Source organism: Pleuronectes platessa, chromosome 24 (assembly GCF_947347685.1).
Source record: "Pleuronectes platessa chromosome 24, fPlePla1.1, whole genome shotgun sequence".
In the NCBI taxonomy this organism is placed as follows: Eukaryota; Metazoa; Chordata; class Actinopteri; order Pleuronectiformes; family Pleuronectidae; genus Pleuronectes; species Pleuronectes platessa.
This window is the reverse complement of record NC_070649.1, coordinates 3,044,680-3,069,408: the sequence shown is the minus strand read 5'-3', so window position 1 is coordinate 3,069,408 and position 24,729 is coordinate 3,044,680. Positions and strand designations below refer to the sequence as shown.

At 46.3% G+C, this 24,729-nt stretch overlaps 1 protein-coding gene across 1 annotated transcript; it reads right to left on the bottom strand.

Moving 5' to 3' along the window:
* Positions 1-1,244: 1,244 nt before the first annotated feature.
* hecw2b (HECT, C2 and WW domain containing E3 ubiquitin protein ligase 2b) lies at positions 1,245-23,818 on the bottom strand. The gene is made up of 31 exons (XM_053417345.1): positions 23,682-23,818; positions 15,678-17,037; positions 13,453-13,560; positions 13,248-13,342; positions 13,046-13,121; positions 12,799-12,968; positions 12,510-12,652; positions 11,801-11,901; positions 10,580-11,490; positions 10,341-10,482; positions 9,653-9,838; positions 8,946-9,047; positions 7,727-7,877; positions 7,490-7,593; positions 7,223-7,350; positions 6,697-6,882; positions 6,465-6,617; positions 6,266-6,368; positions 6,075-6,171; positions 5,900-5,983; positions 5,674-5,783; positions 5,115-5,235; positions 4,918-5,031; positions 4,460-4,612; positions 4,265-4,363; positions 3,910-4,039; positions 3,592-3,738; positions 3,356-3,470; positions 3,136-3,221; positions 2,912-3,024; positions 1,245-2,757 (listed from the first exon to the last, which is right to left on the bottom strand). The coding sequence occupies exons 2-31, from the start codon at positions 16,075-16,077 to the stop codon at positions 2,646-2,648; spliced, it is 4,740 nt and encodes a 1,579-aa protein (XP_053273320.1). The 5' UTR covers positions 16,078-17,037; positions 23,682-23,818; the 3' UTR covers positions 1,245-2,645.
* Between the last annotated feature and the right edge of the window lie 911 nt (positions 23,819-24,729).

The window sequence follows — 24,729 nt, the reverse complement described above, 5'->3', positions numbered from 1 at the left end:
CTCACAGCTTTGGTTAGACAGACAGAGGGCAGTGCATTCAGTGAGGGGAATCCTTGAACTCTTATTTTATTGTGAGAATGGATCGATTTCATCCAACTGAACTGAATTCACATATGAAAATTAACTTGTTTTGCACAAAACGTACTGTGTATTTTCAAAAGGATCAATTTGCGCACTTTAAAAGGCAAAGTTTCTGTCTGTGTGTAGTGACTTTGTCTTATAGAAGCCAATTTCCACCAGGTCATGAAGAAAAGTGCAAGAAAGATTTAAATATGACCATGATAAGACCAGGTCTTCTACTTAGATAATACAATGTAACAGGCTAAGTTAAAATGAGTGAAAGGAGGAAGTCAGGATTATGTCACATCATCGCTGAATAAGTCAAATTTTTTGATAAAACTATGAGATAATTTGATGTAATAAATCAAAAGCTTGAGATTGGTTTCTTTTCTCAGAAATGGGCTTCCATAGAGTCGGATGTTGCCTTGTGAATGACATGAGGCGTTGAGCAGGGTCCGTTCTGGCTCAGCACCTCAGCAGTGGACTTCTCACTGTTGCAGGCCTGAGCGTGGTTGTACAGTTGTGGTGCGGAGAGGCAGTTCGAGGCGTGCTTACATTCATAGTGCAGGGAGGAATGTGACAGAAGAGGGCAGTGACGAGTATCTCAAAGTAGAAAACAGAAAAGAGATTCACTGCAAAGCTCCTTCAAATGATTTTTATACAAAATGACAGCATTTCTTTTTTACTGTGTGCCTGCTCCCATCTCTTCACGTGACCTCCATTTAACAACCTGGCTGTATGAACATTTAAACTTCACTATTAATTTCATTCACCATCGAAATAATAACAAAGTGAGGTTTTACAGAACGTGTGATGAGAGTCAGTGGAACAAACACGCAAGTGGTCACCATCACGAGGAGAGAGAGAGAGAGAAAAGGAAACACAGGGACTTGGAGCTTTCGTGGAGAATCTAATCATAGTGTGCAAAATGTGAATAACAAGCTAATAAGAATAATAATGAAATAATGACAAGATAATGAATTCTTCTAATGAGCAACAGCAAATATACAAAAAAAATGTTTTGATACCAGTTAATACATTAGCGGCTGTCAAGTCTTTTTTTGAGTATGTAACAAATCTGACTTATTTAATCACATGAGCTGGCACCAGCAGTTATAGAAGAGCTTCTGATCGGTGTGTGTGTGGTTGGATCCAGAGGTCAGCATGGGGGGGGGGGGGGGGGGGGGGGGGGGGGGGGGGGGGGTACTAGCAGCTGCCAGCTCACTGCTATAGGGCCTGGCTCTCCAATTCTTTGAGTCTCTTCCAGGTGTTATGGTAAAATAATGAATTTCCACTCAGCACTGTGTCCCTAAGCACTGATATGGACAAGATGAGTCCATTATCGTAAAGTCAGCCAAGCATTATCGTCCTTGCTGCAACTGAACTAATGCACTCACCCCTTCACTTTCAGCCATGCTACTTCTGTAAATGCACAACTTTGATTTGAGCATCTTTAGAATGCACTATAATGCACTTTAGGGTACTATATAGAAACCCCCCCACCCATCTGAATGATTTAATTTGCTTTGTATATTTGACCATTCAAATTTCTTTCAATCTATAAATCATGAAATGGGGTTAGTTTCAACACACTGTACGAAACAGACCTGGATCAAAGCTCGTTTCAAATCAAAGTAAATGAACTTGTTCAATGTTACTAAATCTAATCATTAGCTTATTAACTTATTAACTCAATAAGTGCTGGCTTGATATTGTTCTGTCCTCCAGTTGATCCAGATCTGGTCAAAATAAAAATCACTCCCCAAACAATCTAAATCTTAAAGTTAATTACATTCAAATCACAACATGTCACTGCCACACGTCATTAGAAAATCACTTCTTCTTTTAGATGAAAATACTGTAACAATGATACCAAAGCTTCTGTTTGGGCTCCAAAATCAGCTGTGGGTAAAGTTCACTGGAAAAATCCCACCAACTGTAGCGAAAGTTACCTCAAGGGGGGCAACTGCCTTTTTCTCGAAGGTTCTCAAAAAGAAAGAGGAAAAGAAAAAGCACTGTCTGCAGGAGTGCAGTTCTTTCAATGTGCCACACGAGGACGCCAAACCACAACGAGTCCGTCACTGATCGTTCTGGACAGGCCAATCCTTCAAGGTCCGAGAGAAGTAGAATAAAAGAAGCTGAATCCACTCAGATTCTGCAGTGAAGGCAGTGGTTGCTTCAGGTGATTTGTACATGTGTACACGGTATCAAAGAGGAAGTGAAAACAAAAGACATCCTCGTCTAAGATTTTGGTCAAATCCTGGCAGCTCTGATCCCCTCCCGGAAGGCAGAGTGGGTCTTTTAACTCGTCCCAACGTGTGTGTGTTACTAAGCAGGTGCGAAATACGTGCAGGTGCAATAAGAACATGATAACATGACACAGGTCAGTGTCACTTAATGGATCAAAAGTCTTCTCTTGTAAAATATCACCCGCTATAAATTAAACTTAAACCATTAACTGGATTCTAAACCCAGATAATAACGCCTCTTTGTTCCAGCAGCTGTTCTATGTGGTTTCTTCATTCCACAACCATCAGGTGTCTTGAGGGAAGTTGAGAGTTGGGTCAGGTGAGAAGTCGAGGGTCTCATTCCAGCCCGAAGGTGCTCGTCTCCTCCACGGCGGTCAGCATCTTCTCAAACAGCATCGAGAAGGACGGGTACGGTGGCAGGTCCAGCCGGTTGAAACAGGTATGAGCTCTGGAGAGAGGCGACAGGACAAGGTGTGAGACGATGAGTGACATGAGGTTAAAACTGATGTCCTGCAGGCAGATCTAAGTGGCCCTGGGAGTCATCATCTCATCAAAATCCAGACATGAGGAGATTTGTGCTGCGGGCTCTTCCCTGTGTTTACCTGGGCAGCGAGGTGATCTTCCCCCACTTCTCCACACAGAACCTGCGGGGCCCGTTGCTTCCTCGCAGGGACGCGAAGCCTTCGTAAGGAATACTGGACGTCCCGGTGACAAACTGGTGAAGACAAAGAGAAAGACAGGTGGGACACAGGGGCATGGGATGAGACTCACTTACTCACTTCAGTCACAAGTCTCTGTCCTGACCTGCCCATTCACACATGCCTACCTGCAGAAGCCGCAGTCTCTGTTCATTGTTGAATCTCTCCACCGCCGCCCAGAACCACCGGATCACAATGTGGTTATCGTGGTAACCTGTACAAAGCAAACCATGTCATGTAACTGTGGTCAACAGGATCACGATGATGGTGAATGACAAGAGTCTGCTTGTAAATGATTGTGAAGAAATTCTCTCTGTATTGTTTGCATGAGGAAAGAAACTTCCATACCTCCTCTGTACTCCGTGTTGTTCCTCCAGTCGGATAAATCGATCTCAGCTGTGCCGGCGATCACCAGCTCCAGCTCCCTGGCATCAAACACAGACACCAACCTGGCATCCACCACCTGGATGACACACAAACACATTGTACTATTGAAGTGAGTGTCATTAGTACATTAATTCATCAAGATATTAAAGTATCGGGGGCTCGATAATTAAAGACGTCACACTGAAGCTGTACTGCACCTCATAGAAACCTCTGACAAGACTCTCAGTCTGCTGCACCACCCCTCTCTCTATCCTCCACTTCACCATCCGCTCGATGTATTCCTTCTTGTTCTTCTCCGACACAGGGATGTTGGCTCCACCGGGCTTCAGCTCTCTCTCTGTTATCTGTGGGAACACACACACACATACATTTTAAATCCTCAAATTGTTTCAGCTGAATCAATGAAAAACCCCAAATTATCTTGAAATGTAACTGTTTATATATAAAAATACAGTTCTGAGCACATTGTGTTACTTCTTCTTCTATCCATTAAATTTGATTATTGATTTTCTGACCTGTCCGAAGACCTCTTCATTGACGGTGAAGGTGAGTTCCAGGATGTCCTCTATGTCGTTGTCCTTCGTCCACTGAAGAGACTGATGAAACTCCTCATCCAGGTACTCCAGGTCACTCAGGTCACATGGACTACATGGTGGAGAATGGGAGCGTAAATCACTTGTGTGGGTACATTTTCTTAGTGTGTATGTGTGTCTGTACTCCACTACCAGTTTTATATGCAGGGGTACTGCTTTAGAATAGATGTAAATGCTGTGTCCCCACTCAGTGCATTTGAAGACCTATTGTGTCACAGCAGCCCAACTAGTCTGTACTGTTTCAAAGTGCCTGTCGACACACAGCATCAGTACGTACATGCGCAGCAGGCCTTTATAGAAAGGTCTGGTGAAGAAGGCATCCAGCAGGTACTGATGGATCAGAGCCAGACCCAGAATACGACCACTGAACCGAAACCTGAAACACACACATGAAGGTTATTAGTATGATAATGGTATCGTACATGTGTGCCATTGTGTCTGGGTGAGTGTGTGTGTGTACAGTGAATCTCACCATTCATGGTGATTGTCTACGAAGGCCGACATGGGGCTGATCTGAACAGTGTACGTGTCGTTGGCAGAGTATTCAAACAGACCATAATAAGGGTTGAACAGCTCCCTGGATACCAAGAAGAAGAACTCTCTGGAAGGCCCGCTGTAGTCCAATCTGCAACACACAGACACACACACACACACACACACACACACAATGAACCCAAAATATCCTTGAAATGACTCTGTGATATTGAGCATTTGAAACCAGAGCCTGCGCTGCAGCGATCGGGGGATGAAGCCACGACCGTGAGATCATAAATAAATAAGTGAAACATAATGTTCAGTGGATATTTCAAATTAAGAAACCTAAAGATTCATTATATCAAGATATTACACATTAGCTAGGTGTATGTATGTACAGGACATGATGTCACATGCACCCTTGTTCTGCACCTCCCTCCTCCCACTGACACTCACCCCTCCTCCCCAACAAAGCTGACGTAGAGCTTGCTGCGCTGCAGGTCTTTGCGGGAATAGCACATGATCTGGTTGAAGGCATCTTCCAGCAGATGGTCACGACGGATGATCAACCTGAGGCACACACACAGTCAAGTTCAGAGTCACACACACACACAAGTACACATATAAATACAAAGAAACCAAACAGCAGTTACTTTAGTTTGCCTGGTCCTTGGCCGTAACCCTTAGTTTCCAGCTTTCTGTAGAAGTTGCGCAGTTTGGCCTCAAAGTCTCTCTTGTAGGGAGCTGGAGCTCTGGCGTTCGCTCTCTGAGTTCCTACGAGGACGGAAAGGACAGAACAATGCTCAATCCCTTTTTTATGAATTAGTTCTCTGCTTTAATTTCAGGGCCTCTATAAAACGTGTAGCCAGCTCTTTTAAGAGGGTGTGTCAGACTTTTCCGAGGCTTCTGGAGAGCTGCATGCAGTCACAGTGAGTAAAACCCTCTAAACCACACTGCAAGGTCTTCTGCTTTATTTCTAAAGATGCAACATGTGGGTGTGGAGGATATTAAAAAGCACCAAGTACTAAGTAATGTGACAAGTTACTTTTTTTGCTCTGCAAGACGTGTTGCTCTCTAAAAGAGAAGCTTTCTGTTCAATAACCTGTTTTCCTACTTCAAAAGGGAAAGATTGAATCTAATGAATATAAATGTGTTGACCTCAGTTCCAGTTTTGAATTCATGCAGTGTTAGAGTGTGACTGGTCTCTCCTACCAGGTGAGTTCTGTGGAGAGGCCACAGGGGATCCCCGAGGTGACTGACAGTAGCTGGGGTGAAGTAAGGCGTGAGGAGGCACGTAAGACATGACTTCATCTTCAAACAGGCTGCAGCGAGGAGTCATAAACATCAAAAGACAAATCAATTATAAGAAGAATAGAAAAATGCCACAGTGGAAACAACTATTACGAATTAAATGAGGAAGGAAGCAAGGGAGTCACACCTTAGCAGCATGACAAGGTCTGCATCCCCTGACAGCCGGGCCAATCCTGACACTCCATCTGTTCGTATCAGCTGCACCTTCTCCCTGTTGTCATAAAAACGTTCAGCTGAGAGTGATGCTGCTGTCCTACAGTTATCAGTGCTCCCATACAACTATACAAGCCCAGAGCGAGTACCTGAGTGGATGGTTCCGGGTGATGTCGGCCTGCCGCTCCTGCAGAATCTCAAAGATGTTTGGTTGTCGAAGAAATGCCACAATTTTGTCGTTGTAAGCTAAAAGACGAGGGGACACAAAGTTGTTGGACAGTTTTTGTAATCTCTGAGCGGCTGTGTGTTTGTGTGTGTGTTGTGCTGTGTGGATACTGACCCACTGGCACAATGTCTTGGCACTGACCCCTGTTGGCAGAGGTGAAGGTGCTGGAAGGCCGCGGCGCGACGGGAGGTCCGGCATGACGAGTGTCTTCACCCACCTACACAAACAAGAAGAAGACGTTTTCTCAGTTTAGTTATCTTGCATCGTAAATGCTCTTTGAAAGGGAGAGCAGCTGTGTGCGTCCTTTTCTCACCAGTCGTCGTGGGCTGACCTCCCCGGCGCTGTGGCTGCGTTGGCGGGTCAAGTGTTGGCGGTGGGTCAGGATGCTCGGGGGCCGAGTGCTCTGGAGAGGCAGCCGGGGGTCGATGAAGGTGGTGGCTCGGCAGTTATGGTCCACGAAGAAAGGCTGCATGGAAAATAGTTATTGGCGGCTACATCAATGTTTTTAAAAGCTTGAGACATTCTGATCCTGTGCGCTGCTCTACCTTGCCGGTGTGGTCGTGCTTCATCTCCCAGCCTCGGGGCAGCTCCAGCTGTTTGTTGGTGAACAGGTTGAGGAAGGCCACCAGGTCCCGGTTGTGCTGATAGCGCTCAAAGTGGTGAGCGTCCCGACGAACCTTGCTGATCATATGCTTCAGACACGTGTTGGTGGCGAACATTCGGTAGGCACTCTGAGCGAGAGACGGTGAGGGGCGGGGAAGAAGAAGAAAAGGAAAAGAAAAGGAGAAGAAGATTTAAAAGTGAGGAAAGAGACCAAACAGAGGAGAAAGAAAGATATGAAAGAGCTGTTTGGTAACTAACACATTTTCTTGTGTTTTTAAATAGATACAAGTCTACAAACAAAAACCCCCAAATGATGAATAGTGAAATTTATACGCGTATATATACCAAACACATAACCTTCCCCTTTTTCTGATTCCATTAAACCAGTGTGATCTATGAGATGAAGGTGAAAGTAAAAGAAAGGGGGGGAAGATGAGGGAGAAGGAAAAATAAAACAAGTGCCCGCACAGGGTTGGAATGCAGCACAGTGAAGAAGTCGGGGCTGGCGAGGAACTTGGCGCTGGGAGACTGAAGCAGGAGGGTGAGGCGAGACCGGGAACTGGACGACTGAGCCACGCTGCTGTCCCTACGCAGCTCTGCAACACACACACACACACACACACACACACACAGACACACACACAGACACACACACAGAGAGGTAGACTCTGTCAGTGCACAAATCAAGGTTGACAGACATGTTTTATTGAACATGCAGCTCAGTGAGGGGGTCACCTGGCATTGAGGGGTGCGAGTCAGTCTCATCCACCAGCAGCTCATTGGCTGGCGGCTCCTCCGGTCTGCTGTCATTGGTTATCGTCCTTCGTATACTCTGATACCTGGAAATATGTGTGTGTGCCTCTGCATTAAATACCAAATCAACCAAGCGTAGACTCCATTCTTTTGTACTGTGTTGCCTGCATGTCCAGTTTGAGGCTGACCAAACAGTGTGTGTGTGTGTGTGTCTCTGACCTGCGGTTCAGCTGCTCCATCTGCTGTATGGAGCTGGACCTCTGGAGGGTCTGCGGGGCGGGGGGGGCAGTGGGGCGCTGCCAAGTCGTGGTCCTGTTCACATGGTCCACGTAGAAGATGCGGCCGTGGCTGTCGATGCGAGCCTCCCAGTCTGGTTCACACACGCGACAACAAAAAGCAACAACACAATGACAGTGAGGCCAGGCTGGAAACCGCAGTGGTATGGTTTTCACAACAAACAAAGGTTCAGTTGGTATTTTGCATGTTTTGAGTTTCTGCAGCCTCACCTGTCGGTAGTGAAGTAAAAATAGAATATTCTGTTTTTCTTTTCATATCGGTAAGATATGGCTGGATTTTTTTTTTTTAAATAGCGCTTTAAAATTCCTTAAGCTGCAAGTAAGAAATCACATCACACAGAAACTGGACTGCAGCTGTATGAAATGAACTGAATGGAAAATTTATGACCTTCACCTTTATGTAAAATGCTGGGGCGGGAATTATTATAAGCTTAAAGTGTCGTTATAAAATGTAAATCATTATAAACAGTCCTGAGCAAAAAGGTAAAGTAAAGACGCCATGAATAGTTTCAATTATCAGTTATCTTCATACAGAGTGATCATGTATTTCCAGACTGACTCCATGATGATGAGAGGAGGACATCCCATCTGTTGCAGGTAACTTCTTCATGATGTTTGGACTTGAATGCTGACATTTGCTACTGCATGATGAATAAGATCTAGTAGGAAACTGTGTGTATTCTGACGAAAGAACAAACACACAGACATGGAGGAAATTGGCTCTTTGGTGGAGGAGGAACTGTCGGTAGTGGACTGTGAGCTTATCGTCGGGTACATCTGCAAACTCTGGTGAGCACAGGTTCTCCTTGTCGCTGGTTTCCTTTCTCTTGTTGTCTTTTTCTCAAACCTTATTCTTATTATACTACGACTTTATTCTTGTATTGTTTTGCCATGTCTACCAAAAATCTGCTTACGACCACATTACAGTGTTTTATAAATGATTTATTCTAAAGGAAAGTGTTGGTGATGACTCAGCTTTTCAAACACTTAAAACAAGATGTGCAACATAGAGAATACACAGGACTTTGTCTGTAGCTGGTGCTGAACTGACTTTCTTCAGGTTAAATACTAATGTACTGCGATACACAAACACACACACACACACACACACACACACACACACCGAACACAGACACACTTACTGGGAGGCAGCGGCTCGTCCACTCTCTGGTATCGATTAATGTCATGGCGGATGGATGGCAGGGAGCGAACAGACTGGTGGCCATTGACCTGAGCTGTGGCACCTGCATAACCACACGCACACACACACACACACACACACACACACACACACACACACACACACACACACACGCGTGCTCTGTATAATCTGCCTCGCTTGAAGAATGAGAAGACTCACAATATATTTCCACAGGGCTCCTTCACCATCAGCAGCAAAACCTGGTGACCCTCCAAGCACAAGATCAGATCCTGCAGCTGCTTCATCTGCACCACACTGGTATCTGTTATTATCTAATACTGTTAAATACTCCTCTGTGTAATCCAGCCGCTTTCTGGCAGCTGCAGAGAACTTGCTCTAATCTGAATAATGCTCCAGTGGTTCATTAATACTCCCTGATGCCTCAAGCCTCCGACCTGGAGACACACTGCTCCAGATGCTTGTCTTATATGAACTTTGTGGCAGCATAAAATATACACTTGAGGTGGGAACAACCCATTTGAATAATAACAAAGTCTAGAAAGTGGCCAGAATCAAATTGTGCAGGAAACCAGAAAATGCAGATGAATGTGTGAAAGTGTGTCAGTGCTGCTGTTTAATACGTAAATGAAAAGATAAACCATTTGACGGCTGGAGTGATGGAACTACAATCTCCATTCTGCATCTCACCTGTCTCTCTCTCCCCTATCGTCCCACTCTGACCCTCACTGGCAATGCTCACATCCTGGTTCTGGGCCCCGCTCCCGGAGGTCTGCGTGGAGCGCCTCCTCCTCCTCCACACCTCCCCTCCCTCCTCCTCCTGCTCCTCCCGCCTCTCCCCGCCACTGGCTTGAGCCCCTGTAATTAACAAGAAGACTTCAAGGTGCTTTTGTGTGGAACTGATCATGGAGGCAGATAGAATCAGCATATTTCATTTCTGGAGTGTAGATGTAATGTGTCGCATCTGACGAGTCTCATCATCTGACCTCAGCCTCTGTGTAGGAGCTTTAAGAAAATTGTGTTGCCAAAGTAAGACAGTGGGCCATGGAAAAAATGTCGATCACGATACAAAATGGTGAAATAAGAAAGTGATTATAAACAACCAACATGAAATAAGATGATTTTGTTTATAATGTACCTTGTCTTCATGAGCTATGTTCTAAGGATGAACAGATGCATTCTGACAGATGTCATCTTCTCCATTAGTGTGTCTGATAAACCAGTGCAGCAGATTTCATGCTGCTTTTCCAGTTTGCTGTGATGAATCAGATGTAGCTGCAACTTTCCCTCATTATAATGGAAACATTTAGTTTAACTGTTAAAAATAGTCCTTAGAAACATAAGTGTCTGTGTCAGCAACAACACAATCACCACCTACCTTCAGACGTCGCTCCTCCTTGCTCAGCTGCGTCGCCGCTGGAAGGAGCAGCTGCTGCCACCGGCCCGTTGGCCTCGCTGCTCGATGACTCTCCCCCCTCCTCCTCAGCCTTCGGAGCCACTTCTTTTCTCGTGTCCACCTCCTGAGAGGAGAGGAGAGGAGAGGAGATTTCGTTCATCTAACGACAGCTTTAGTCAAAGCTCTTGTTTTGTCTGGTCATCTTGCGTACAGCTGCTCACCTGAATTGGTGACAGAGGGCCAAGTCCGGAGCTGTAGGGAACTTCCTGGCTCGCACCGACCCTGCTGCTCTGCTCCTGACAGGTACATTCCCTCACTGACTCCCCCGGCTCACACGCTGCAGCCGCTTCAGCCCCTGAGGCCTGAGTCGAGCAGGAGGCTGTGGAGGTCTCATGCTGCACCTCAGCCGTTGCACCAGCAGCCTCTTCTCTCCCAGGTGTAGTCTCGGCTGCTGCTGCTGCTGCTCCTGCAGGTGTCTGACCTCCAGCTGCACCTTCTTCAGCTGCAGCTCCAGTTTCGACTGATGCAGACTCAGATACAGGCTGAGCACCAGAGGATGAACCCGCATCTGCGGTGGCTCCAGTCGCACTCTCTGCTCCAGTCTTTGATCCCCCGTTCCTCTGTTCGGACTCAGATCTAGCTGATCTACTTGATAAGGCCAAGTTTGGGCTTTGCTGTGTCATTGCTGCCTGTGATTGGTCCCTTTGCTGCCCCGCTGTCTCTTCGTCCTCATCCGAGTCAATGTGCAGCATCGCATTGAGCCGCGTGTCCGTTGGAAAGCTGGAGCGAAGTTTCGGTGAAGGCCCGGCCAGAGGTTGGTCCAAGGGGCTCCTGGGAGACTCAATGGCATCCAGGTAGTCATTGAGTGACACCTGCCGGTGCGTGTGGCCACCCTGAGCCACAGGAAGCAGATCCTCCTCTCCCACATGCCCGGGCTCCCTCCACACACTATCCTCACCGTAGTAAGAATTACCATTGACTAGCACGGAGCCCTCGTCAGAGCCCGTGGGAGAAGGTCTATATGTGCCGCGTGAAGACGAGGAGGGCTGAGGGAGGTCTTCGTCGTCTGAGGGAGTGCCGGGGTCACCGTTTGTGGTGCCGCCCAAGATGGCCCCAGTGTCTGGGGAGGCCTCTGATGGAAGGAGTGGAAGGGGGAAAAGGAGGAATTAAAAAAACATGATTGAGAAAGAGGTTCCAGATGACTCCTCAAAATCCACCAACTTGTTGCTTATGCATGAGGGAGCTGGAGCTTCCAGTCTCAGCATTAAGACTGGAAGCGAAAATCCAAAGGTAAAGTTTTTGTTGTTTTGTTCCTAATGTCGGATTTTTAAAAGTCTTGGATTAAAACACATTGTATTACCATTTAAAGTTGTGTTGTGTTGCTCATATATATCACACCATAAAAGTACACAAGAAGACACACAAAAAAAGGGGACACCTACCCTCATGTCCGTTGGAGGTGATGTCCACTCTGAACTGAAGCTGCCCGCTCACATGGTCCGTCGGGAGACGACGACACAGGCTGTAGCTGACCGGCTGATCGCTGTACACACACACACAAACACACACACAGTACATGATACATCATTGAAGAACACACACGCATAAAATAGCATGGAGAAGGAAGGCCTGACTGAGCTTGGTGCAGCAAGTCAAATGTGAACTGGTTGGAAGGCAGCAGCCACCAGCTGCTCCCTGGCTTTCTGAGTTCAAACATGTGTTTTAAAAACATCCCCACCTTCTGACACCATCAACATATAGGAAACACTGCACACACACACAGTACATCATAATTGACTGAAGTATATGATGTCCTCTGTAGTAGGTCAATAATAAATCAATGCCTGAACAATGAGCTGATTTGGAGATATGGGTTAGTATTGGATAAACTATGTTGAGTCACTGCTGTTAAATGCTAAAGATCAAAGGTCTGGCGATGCTCCTCAGTTCATCCATGGTGTGTGTGTGTGTGTTTGTGTGTGTGTGTGTGTGTGTGTGTGTGTGTGTGTGTGTGTGTGTGTGTGTGTGTGTGTGTGTGTGTGTGTGTGTGTGTGTGTGTGTGTGTGTGTGTGTGTGTGTGTGTGTGTGTGTGTGTGTGTGTGTGTGTGTGTGTGTGTGTGTGTGTGTGTGTGTGTGTGTGTTTGGGCTCACTCGGCCGTCGGCCCCTCCAGAAGTCTCTGCACGGGGATGATCAGCTGACCAAGGAACCGCTTGATGATTGGTCGGCTCTTGGAGAACTTGTCTTTTACTTCGATCTCCAGCACGTCTGTCATCAGAGCCACAAAGGTGTACTTCTACAGGAAGACATATGAGAAAATTGTATTATATTATCCGAAAAACCTATTGTTTTTTCATTAAAATGATATCTGTGTATTCCCACAATCCCTCTCAGATACTATTGTGTGTGTCCACTTCAGTAAGAGTGTGTGTCTGTGCTCACCTCGCCGTGCCACACAGGGTTGGTGGTATTGGATATGATGGAGGATCGCCTCTCCTGGCCGTGGTGGGTGAACTTGGGGAGGCCGCTCCTCTTCCCAGGCCGGATGGACATCTTCAGGTAGGGGTCTGGGTTGAAGAACATGCCCTTCTTCAGGCCCAGCGCCCGGATGTCTGGAGAACACACCGGCGTCAACGTCTGTGTTTACTGAACCAACATGAAAACTACAAGTCCTGATCCACCCACTCACCTGATAGGGTGAAGCTGACAAGTTTCCGACAGGGCTCAGTGCGTGATTGGTCTGCCACATGGCCTTCACTGTCCACCTGATGAAACAACCAATAGGAGATCAGACAGAAAGTAGAAATAAAGGAGTGGATACAAAAAATGAGAGATGCTGATGATGAGTAATGACTGACACACACAGACACATACACTCTGATGATACATACCGGCACTCCAGGGTTCTTGACGGTAATACAAGGTGTCGACGCTCTTAGTGCTCCACTTACGCCGTGATAGTATTTAAAGCAGATCTTCGTCTCCGCTGTGTAGAGAGCACACACACACACACACACACACAAACGCTTATCGACTGACATTAAACCACACATGTGTGTAATTGGCACAAACAAGGGACCCGTGAAGCCCACTCACGCTCCATGAAGTAAGGTCCCGACTCCAGTCTCCACACGATCTGGCCTCTCTGGGTGCCGTTCACGCCACGATTCTTGGAGTCCCAGACGTTGGCCACGCTCGTCTCATCTAACAAATACACACACATTTACATTCATATGTATAGTCACATGTTCCTCTGCCTTCTGTTTCAACAACACACACACACACACACACACAGATGCTTCCATGAGTGAAGCAGCAGGTGGAAGATGTCCGTTGTTAATTACACACATTGACAGTACAGGACGTGTCGGAAGGTCACACACAGACGAGCTCAGTGAGGAGACATGCAGGGACACCCCCTGCACGAGATGATTTACATGGACATAATACAAAGAGCTGAATGTTACTGTGTGGTCAACCTTCACTTGTGTATTCTCCACACACCCCAAGGCTCCCAAGGCTGCGTGGTGCTTTGACAAACCCCAGTGGAGGCTACTGGTGCCTAAGGGGAAACTCCGCCCTCGGGTCATAAACCAACATCCCTGTCTGCCCATACTGAGACATCAAACATTTATGTGTACGTCCTGTGTGAAGGATGACAAACGGCCTGTGTCCTAATGGATCAATTCTGATGTCTGTCAGCCACACACACACACATTGACCTGTCACACCAGGTCTCCATCAATAAACCCTGAGCCTTTGTAGGTGACAGTGAATTCCTCATATACACACGCGCATGCACACACACACCTGTCTGACCCGATAACCCTGTAATCTTCCAAACCACATAAACAAACTACAGTCTGAGAGGTGTGACACAACCCCCCCCACCACCACACACACACACACACACACATGAGCCAGACAGCAGCGTGAGGTTATGTGGCTCCAGGAGAATGTGGCCAGCAGCCAGGATGGAAACAGTGCTTATCTCTGGGGAGGCCAACCTGAAAAATCCCCAGCCCCCCCCCCATGCCTGGATCAATACCGCAGTGGAGCTGCAGAGAGGTCGGAGGGATGGAGAGATCCCCTTTCACCGGCTTCCTCTGTCTATCGCTCTCTGATAAAGGATTGTGCACACATCCCTTCTCCACCACAACACACACACACACAAAGTTGGTCACCTGAGCGTGTGTGAAATAGTACGTTTTGCACTGGCTGCTGAAAGCTGCTCTTTCACACCTCCAGGAAGTCTGAGAAGAACAGGTCAACCCCGAGTCCAGCGGACACACAAATAACATATTTGATTACATTAAAGTGCCAACTCTCATTTTTTATGTGAGCAGGTTTACAGTGTAGTAGTTTTTCTTTTCTATTGTGTATCACAATGCACTTAATCTGTATATTTAAAGATAATTATTGTGGAGATAGTATATGTAATTTTTTTGCATGTATTAAACCTGAAAAATGTATATTTCTGCTATTTTGCCACCTATGTCATTCACAGGTATGTGTTTCTAGGACAAGGAGGAGGCATGTGGTGTGTGTAAGAGGGAGACTGTAATATGAGATACGCAAACCTACTCCTCTTTAATGCTACTGCGGCTGAGTCAGCATCCCTTTTTTTTTAATCAGGGTACTCACTTTCTCTCACCATCTTCTTCCTTGCAAACACACACAGACACACTGGCCACACAAGATCTAGCCATTAGTCAGTTAATGCAGCAGCAGAGGGGCTGAGGTAATGATCTAACCTTGAGGAGATGAGTTACAAGTCACAACCTCTTCAGTAGTGCTATTGCATTACTATCCTGCACAATCTTTTTTGCATTACACCACCGAAGGAACGAACAGGAGGATCAGTGCGTGGACGGACAGAGGGAGAGACATCATGGTAGCGAGAGACAGGAAGTGGAGAGGAAGACTTATAAGGATGATAATGATGAGCAAGCAAGACTAGACCATAATGGATAATCAAGAACTGAGAGGTAAGAGCTGGGCTGTGAAGTTACAGGAAGAGGCTCTGATAAAGTAGAAGTGCATTTGAGGTTCAATTAAATGTTGCATCTTCACCCACAAGATGCCTGGATAATAAAAAGTCTACTATCGGCCTTGTTTGCTTTTACTTCCCAAAAAAACTGTCTTCTTTAGGGAACTGATGTTTATGAACGTGTTCAATTTGCTGCAGATCCAAATAAAATAAAATGTTTGATTCATAAGGCCGACTGATGGGTGTTAGCAGAGTCTGTTGTATACACTACATGTAAATATAGTGATTTTGTACTTCAGTGAGGGAGGGGGGGCGATTTTGAGGTGCTCACCGATGTGGTACAGGCCGATCCAGTCAGTGGCATCGACCTCCTCCTTGATGTCCCAGGAAATGATCAGGTGGCTATGACCAAGAGTCAACTGGTACGTAGACGCCGTGAGTGATGAGCGGCTGTCCGAGGTGACCAGGTCTGTGTCACTGTTGGCCCGCTGGAGCCCCACACTCGCTGTCTCCTGCTGGTTCCCTGACGACATGGAGGAGGAAGAGGATCCAGAGCTGGAGCCCCCGACTGCTCCCGACAAGCTGCAGAGGTTGTCGGGTCCGATTGTGTACGGCCGCATGTGCGGCGTGCGCCTGCGCACCGCCAGCAGGTGTTCCCTGGCGCTGCTGTTCCCCGACGATGATGCCGAAGGGGAGGATGACGAGGTGGAGGTGGCGGCAGCCATTGCCATGGTTCCCGCTGAGATGGAGGTGGTGGAGAAGGGAGGAGAGGAGGAGAGCTGGTGGCGATGGTGGGAGTGGGTCTGAGGGTGGTGGTGGTGATGATGATGATGATGATGGTGGTAGTGTTGGGGAGAAGACGGGGCAGAGAAGGTGGAGGGTGACGGGGAGGATGAATGGGGGCGGGGGCGAGGGGGGAGGACAGCTGTTGCAAGGGAGGGTCGAATGGTGTAAGATTGGTAGACACGCAGAGGGAAGAAAAGAAGAGGGGAGAGGGGAGGGGGGAGAGGGGCGAGGGGAGAGGGAGGAGTCAGGCCTCTTTAGGTCAGACGTGACATCACTAGACCAAAAGGAAGAAGCACTAAAGGGTTGGGGAGGTCAAAGTGATGAAAAGAGGAGAAATGATAGAGGGATGGAGATACAGCTCTGAGAGTGGGGCGTGATGGCGAGAGCGGTGAAGTGTCTGAAACAGCTCTACTTTTAAAAAACAGCTGATAGAACAGTCTGGACTTTGGCCTCCTCGCCGCACATCTCTTCAGCCGCACTGGCGTTCGTTCGGGGGAAGGCACTTCAATGTCCCCACGCTTCACTCCTCATCAGTCAAGGTGTAATGACAGAATCTGGGGCTGACTCTGATCACTCTTTTATATCCTGTTCCCACTGCAAATGTCTGTGTTTTCCATGTATCGCTCTAAGCACCCTGCCACACCTGTCCATTTTGTCGTATCCACAAGTGTCAATGGCAGAGCAATGCCTTGCTTGTGGGCACTAGAGGACTCTGCAAACCACACAGGTATCCATGATGAGAAAAATGAAGGGATGAGGTGGAGCTGGGGTGCGGGCGGGGGGAGTCGAGGAAAGATGGATGAAAGGTGGTCCAGGTATCCTTCTGTCCTCTGTCCTGGGGCGGAGGGGGTGATGACGGGGCGGTCCTACTATCCACAGGGAAGACAGGGGTGGAGGAAGGAGACCTATAGGAGAGACGGAGAGAAAATAGAGGTGTGGTGAGTAAGGGGAAGAGGAGGCATGATGTCCAGTATTTAGTGGTACCTGAACACAACCCAAACTGGAATATCACTTCAAGCCTCATCTGACCAAACGGCCACATAGGTCTCCACCAGAACCTACTTTAAAAGGTTAACAGGTTCAATTCCATTTCCTGAATGGATAGATAAAAAAACAATTCCTGTTGCCCATATAAGATACACACACACACACACACACACACACACACACACACACCACTCCCTTTTGCGCTCTCTCTCTCTCTCCCCCCACACATGCACGCAATGCGGTTGTCATGGTGAGAGGTGATTACGCCAAATCATGTCCCAGCTTCCCCACCAGTCACATCTATCAGCTGCCGCCCCCCCGCCTCCCCCTCTCTCCAGCCTCCTTGCCACGACCAAACTGAATAGATGCGCACTCACACACAGACTCCCCCCGGAATTAGCTGTGAAATGTACTGCCATTAGAAAGTGAGAGGGAGAGAGAGAGGGAAAGAGACAGCAGCAAGGGAGAGAGAGAGAGAGAGAGAGAGAGAGAGAGAGAGCACTCGTTGAGCACTTTATTAGGAACAGCACACTAACACCGGGTAGTTCCTCTCTTTGCTCTCTCATAGTCTCAGTATCATATCAGTGATTCCACAACATCACAACTATTCTGCAGATCTGTCAACTGCACATTCACGCTGACAATCACCAGAAGATGGTAAAGAAGGGAATGACCAGGCAGCAGATCTGCCTCATACTGGAATACTGAGTGCCACACAAACGTTTTAACGAGCAACGTTTAAGTAGTAAAAGTAAGTGGTGAAAGTCAAACGTTGTGGAACTTAATTTCACTTTTATGATCTGAATATTCCGTCAGCCAATGAGGTTTCCTTACTTTTCTGGAAATGTTTATTGTGGAACATCCTCAAAATTCACTCTGTTTTTAGACAAGCAAATACACTACCCTACAATAAACAGACATACACGCACACACACAAACACACGCACATGCACACACACACACACAAGCTAAAATTGGATTGAATGACTGGATGTTTTGCACTCACAAATTGGAGCACATTCACGCATGAGCTCAAAAAGGTCCGGCACACTCCACCCTGCTGAGGGTCACAAATCAAAACCCTGCTGCACACGCACACATGCACACGTCTCTTGTCTTTATAAAACCAATCACAAATGAGCGGACCCACACACACACGTGGACACGAAGCTCTCGGGAGGTAAGTGTCCTCGATCCAGCTGCAGGATTAAAACAGAGAATGGGAGGATTTACTGTTGACAGAATATCTTCTCTAATCCACTGCATTAGCACAAGGCTTCAATCTGCAGCTGGAGGCCTGGCTGCCAGCTCCCTGTGTGCCCATGTTTCCATCCAGCTGTCCAACGCATTTCAACCCCACTCCTGTATTTCATAAATAAAATGGGTGAGAGTTTAGATTAAAGTTGTACATTAATACAAAGAAGCAAAACCTTTCCATTAGACCAGAGGAGATGCCATTCAAATGTACAGTACATGGCGTAAGCAGCTGTTCCCATTCTCTTAACTCTTCAATCACATTTGGGAATTTGACACTTTGACAGCTTGTTTTCAGGGTAACAACCTCTGGCATTTTTGATTGGACTGAAGGGGTCTGCACTTAAAGAAACCCACCACAGGCGTCACATGATAAAATCCCTGATTACATCATCAGGGTTACAGTACGCACAGTTTGGACAGTGACACATTTTGGGCATTTGGCCTCTGTGCAACCACCTCATGAATCTGAAAAGAAGTTGACATTGGTTGAATGAAGTGTAGATTCAATTTAAGGAGTTAAAAAATGTTGTATTAACGTTAAGGAATTACAGATATTTTTATACATAGTCCCTCCATTTTTAGCGGCTCAAAAGTAACTGGAATATTGATAATACATCAGAGGAAGTTAACAGACTAAAAAACAGTGCTGGAGAGAATAACAGAAGATAAAGAGGTGTCAATGAATGGGGCGAGAGACCCAGCTGCACTTTGAGAGGTCATCAACACATAAAACCTTAGAATCACCAGTAAAACCAGTCAGAAAAACCCTTGAAATTTTAATGAGTTTGCCCCAAAATAAGGCTCAATCCCTCTTTTACAGCCTCATCCAGGGCAGCGTGATGTAACACCACTGACTCATCTGTCCATCTTGTCTGTACCTGCTGCCACCGATTGAAACATTCGAAAAAAACACAACTGTGCCCTTGCAAGAACACGATGGGATTGCTCTGTTTCCCCATTCGACAGATAATTGGCTAGTTCCAACTTCCATCTTTGCCGTTACAGACTTTTCCATTAAGATTCTTTATGTGGTTTGCCTTATTTCTGATGTTTTGTCCCAGTGGAGGGCAAATGCAAATTGGTCTGGAAATGCCTGATTAAAAATAAATCTATATTTCTGTCCCATATTAGCATGACACAGCACAACAGATAATTACTCCTGATGCAATTATACTGCGGAAACCTTTGAATTTAATTCTATTTCATTTGATGATCGGAGCTTGTAATAGCTCATAGATTTGATAAGGTAGTGATCCAGCGTGTCTGACCTCTGCTCCACCACAGAGCTGTGAAAACCAAAGACAAAGAAACATGAAATTTCAATTCCTCTCTCCCAGTTTGCATAGATTTTCTAAACCCCTTTACAGAATGTCAGGGAGGGGCAATGGCGCCAGGCTGTCAGCACATACATTCAGAATACAGTAAGTTAAGTCAAACACCATGCACCAATTAACTCATAATACTCTCTCTCTCTCTCTCTCACACACACACACAGAGGAGATAGTGAGTAGGTCCACTGCATATATATAAATATGTAAACTGCATCTAAGAGCTGACTCATCACTGCCCCATTGCCGCGCCTTCGATATTTGAGCTCACGAGCTATAACGTTGTAAGTGAGGTGCTGCAGAGGCAGAGCTGTCCCACTCGCTTAATGATGCACTTCACGATTCTATCCAGCTCTTTGAATTCCCTCAAAGTCCTCCTTGCTCACGGTTAGTAACAAAAAACAAACTGATATTTTAAGAGTAGATGCTTCCCTTAAAAAACAGTGAGAAACACCAGAATCAGGAAAAATGATGAATCGGCCTCTGAAATGTTCCATGAAACTCTGACCCGAGGCCCGGATGGGGACATCTTCGACTCCAACAACACAGATTCCCACAACTCCCAGGCAGGGAGACACACCGGGCAACAAATCAAACTGGACACGGTCATAAACATCTCGTCTGCCAAGTCTCTTCAATGTCCTCACTTTGATCGTTGTAACACAAATGGCTTTAGTGGTCATTTAAATGTTCAGATTGGCTTAAACAGAACGGAGCAGATGTGGCTTCCATCCCAGACACACATATTAAAAACGATTAGAACTATTGTGCACAGCTGCTGCCTCAGAATTGGACTCAGAATCCCACAGTACCTGTAACTGGACTAGGAAGATGGTCAGATTGCATATATGTAATGTAGCCTCCCTCTGTATATACTGCAAACACTATATCTTGGCTTTCTGGGTCAAACTCAACAGTGTTTTGGGTGACCTGCAAGATTACACTGTGATCATCAGAGCTGACATGAATGCCGTCCTTAATCCCTCACTTGATCACCCGGCCAGCCACCTCTCCTTCCAAACCCCTCTTCAGCTGCGTTACAGGCCTTCCAGCCTCATCCATGGATACAGAGCTGAGAATCCCTCACTTCCTTTTTATTCAGATTGACACAAGGAAACCAGATTGGTGCATTTCTAAATAATATCTATCTTTCATTTGGGTGAGGATGAAGGGCCATAAAGCTAAAATAACTGTGTTTACAACTGATGTTAACTATTATTAGTAGAATAGTGTGAGAGTGACATCAGGGGTATTTTGCCTTTATGGTCGCATGTGAAAAAAAGTAGAGACCCTCTCCTGAACCCACTTCTCCATAGTGTCAAATAGCCAAAAGGACATGTTCAAATCTGCATTGATTGGTTTTTAGACCACATGGGGGAAAGCACAAGCTATCAGCACAACATGAAGCAAAAGATGCTGAAACACACTGTGGAGCTGAGGGAAACTGATAATGCTTTCATATTATAGTCATTTGATATTATGGATGTAATAATATCGATAAGAGCAGCTTTAAATGACTTCACAAATGGTGTCAGACCAAATGTAGAATTTCTTAAGACCACGAGTTTTATATAAAAATAAATCTTTGAACTCCACAAATAAATATTTATTTGTTTCTTTAAATTGCGATGAGTTATTTGGGACTTGATATCTGAATGGTCCTCTGTGTGAGATACTGTAAGGGCAATCTTTCCTCCAGCAGCAGCGTCAAGTCTGCAGGTTATTTATAAATGGTGAGACTTTGAGACTAAATATACACACAGCCTGGTGAAAACAGACCCAGGCATTGACATCAGTACACTGTCAGCAGGCTGTGGCAATGCTGCTTCACACAGGCAGTTTACACTGGAAGCAGGAGCCCGAAGCCTGCGTTTGATTTGCTACAGCTCTCATCCAACATTACGACGAAGGAATGATGGGCAGAGACAATGCACATTCACAAGTGTTTCCTATAAAAACCAAAGGATTTGTGGGCTGGTCAGGAGGAGTGTTTTATCCCTGAGTCCAAAACTCACAGCTGAAATCAAAATAACGCTGGCATTCTTCTAGGTGGGGCAGTCCCTGCACGGCTAAGGCTACATTACTGAATTATGCAAGTGGAAAAGCTTAAAAGCTGCACAAGGCAAGATTTAGATGTACGGAAAGAAAGAATACAGCCATCGTATCAGCCTCCTTAAATCACATAGGAGAGGTTTGACCCGGTCCCTTACAAGATGCCAGACACTGTGGCGTTGGGAGCGGGACACAGCCAGACATGAGGACACAACACAAACCCTTTACTGCCGCTCCGTTAACTCGCAGGATTTCTGCTTGGGTACTGTGTGTGTGTGGACGACAAAATAAAGGTCTATTATGTAAAATATACAAGTATGAATCTGGTGCTGGCTTGTGCTAAAGCAGATTTCTGAGTTAGGTCCACCACAGCACACACACACACACACTCCTCACATGGTCCTGAAATAACTGTAGCGTGTTTAGAGAACAATGAGGCGACAGCTTCCTGTCCCCAACACACCCATTGCATTCCTGTATGCCAGTTTAGTGTGTGTGTGTGTGTGTTTCCGCACTCTTGTGTTTCTAACCTTGTGCCCACCGACCTGGCAGTGCTCCACCAGCTGACTTTACACACTGTGAAAAGCTGCTGATCATTGGTTACGGATAAAGTTACATAGTTAGCGTGGCACATTCCTAACCACAAACTTCTAACTGACCAGAAGAGATATGATAACATGTTAATTACTGGTGGACGGAGCCAAGGCCGATCCAAATGGTGTCAAAGGGCAACATGTTCATAACTAAAACCAGCCACGTGTGCTGTTTCTCACTGTTTATGTAATAACAACACTTATTCGTCTTCTCTCCACACGATGGAGTGATTTGCATGAGGATCTGGCAAGAGAAATACTATGTGTCCAGATAGTTTGGATGTTTGTCATCACAGAGAGAAGGTGTCAACTTCTGTCTTCATTTAAAGAGTCAACTGGAGTCATTAGAAATACAGACCTAAATCACTGGGGGGATCCCTGTTGATGTGTCACCTCCTGTAGAAAGGTCTCATGAGGACACTCTACTGGTTGTTGGATCAGAGATGTTGTTGTGCCGTTGTGGTCGAACTGTGACAGCTGCTAAAGAGAGTGTGTATTTCAAGAACTGGCTGTTGTTGCATACATCACGTGTTAGAAACGTTTGGGCTTCAGTGCACGTCTGAAAGCAGCTTTATGGAGGAATTCCAGGGTCCTGGACGCACATCAGGTAGAGTTGTACTGATCAGATCATTGAGTAAATATCAAAACCAGCTTAATACACTTGTAATGAACCAGATGAAGTGGAGCGAGGAGACCCAAATTGAACTGGACCCATACCCTGTCCTGCTGGTCTCCTCGGGCAGGACACTGGTTCCCTACCAGCTACAGAGCCACTAGATGGAAATGCATGGATGATATTCATGCATGATGAAGATGTGCACATCCTCATCACAGATCTCAGGTGGACACACAGAGGAGTCCATAGATGCCAATGAATCCATCTAATGCTAAACTCCTTCTGTTATTATTGTTATTATTGTTATTATTATTATTATTATTATTATTATTATTATTAGATTACAGGGTCTGGGGGAACTAGAGGATGAGCTGTTCTGGGATTCTGGGACAACACCTCTGATCGGATTCAGACTTTCTTGGCAGTGTGTGTGTGAGCAGGTGGAATCACTGAAGGCTTCTGTTTGGAGATGAAGGGTTTTCCTCTGCTGGGCCTTTATTTATCACTGCTGATGTCAGATCAGTTTCATAATAACATGCAGATCTGCACCACACACACAGACTGAGCTTTAAACGCATGAAAGGCATTGAGTGAGTGGGAAACGTCAATGAATGATGGTGATAACAAACAAGGCTCCGCACCGGAGCAGCGGATTTATCCTAAATAACCCAGATAACTGTGTGTTATTACGCATCCGGCGGATGGATCTCACTCACCTTCCCTACAGCGATGTATTCGTTGTTTTAAACCCCACCTGCGACTCCAAAATACCCCCGATCGAGGCGCTCAATCATGGACGACGGAGCTCCACACGGCCCGGCCATCACCGACCCTTCATCGGCTTCCTAGCGGGACTCCGGCCCCTCCACGGCCCGTGTGCGGCGCCGCTGCGTCCCGCTGATCCAGCCTCCGCTCACCGCGACACCTCCTTCGGAAAATGGTGATTCTCTTAAACGTGTCCCTCTTTTAAAAGCACGCCCGTCGACCCACCGCGTCGTGGATTCCTCCGTGATGCAGCCAGGCTGTGGAAAGACGGGTTCATATCTTATTTATTTGGCTGGACCGCTTCACATCCGCCTGCCGCTTCCGCTGCTGCCTCCTCCCGGTTTGTTTACGCTGCTCCGGTGGGAATATCCAGCCAATGTGAGCGGACTGCGCTGATTTATGCTGTTTTAATTAAAAAGACTTTTCTTTCGAGCCGAGCCGTGTTGTTGTCCTCACTGACCGAGCTCAGCCCCGCCTGTCAGTCACCGGTGCTGGGGGCGTTCAAGGGCTCCAGGGTCCTCCCAGAGGTCCCGGGCCATGCTACTGGGGTGTAACTGGTTTCATTCTCACAGGACTGTTATAGCTATAGAGGTTTTAGATCAAGGATCTGCAGTGCTGCAGTTTGAAGGGAGAGTTCAGCCAGAAAGGAAAATCCACTCATCATCTACTCAGCACTATGATGAGTGTGAGTCCAGTTTCTAGGACAAATCCATAAAAAAACAACAGAATAAAAGGATAATAAATCCTATAATTAGCCCTGAGACTCCAGAAGTGTTGTGTGGACACTTCACCCACCCTCCATCAGAGTACTGAGTAGATAATGTGTATTTCAATCCTGGGTTCACTTTCCCTTTAACTAGGATACATTTTTTTCACATTACTACATAATACATGTTCAGAGCAACAACAAGGATTGAATAGGATTCAAAATAAATTTATTTATTTAACAAAAATAGAGCCGCCTTTACAAAATGGGGTACATCAGCATAACCTGTTGAA

Bases quoted from the DNA above. Each gene is read 5' to 3' on its own strand.
- hecw2b (XM_053417345.1), bottom strand. From the start codon at position 16,077: ATGGCAATGGCTGCCGCCACCTCCACCTCGTCATCCTCCCCTTCGGCA. The intron at 5,236-5,673 runs GTAGGAGAGACC...CCGTCCTCGTAG, and splicing joins CTCTCCACAGAACTCACCTG to GAACTCAGAGAGCGAACGCC. The intron at 4,040-4,264 runs GTACGTACTGAT...TCCACCATGTAG, and splicing joins TATAAAGGCCTGCTGCGCAT to TCCATGTGACCTGAGTGACC.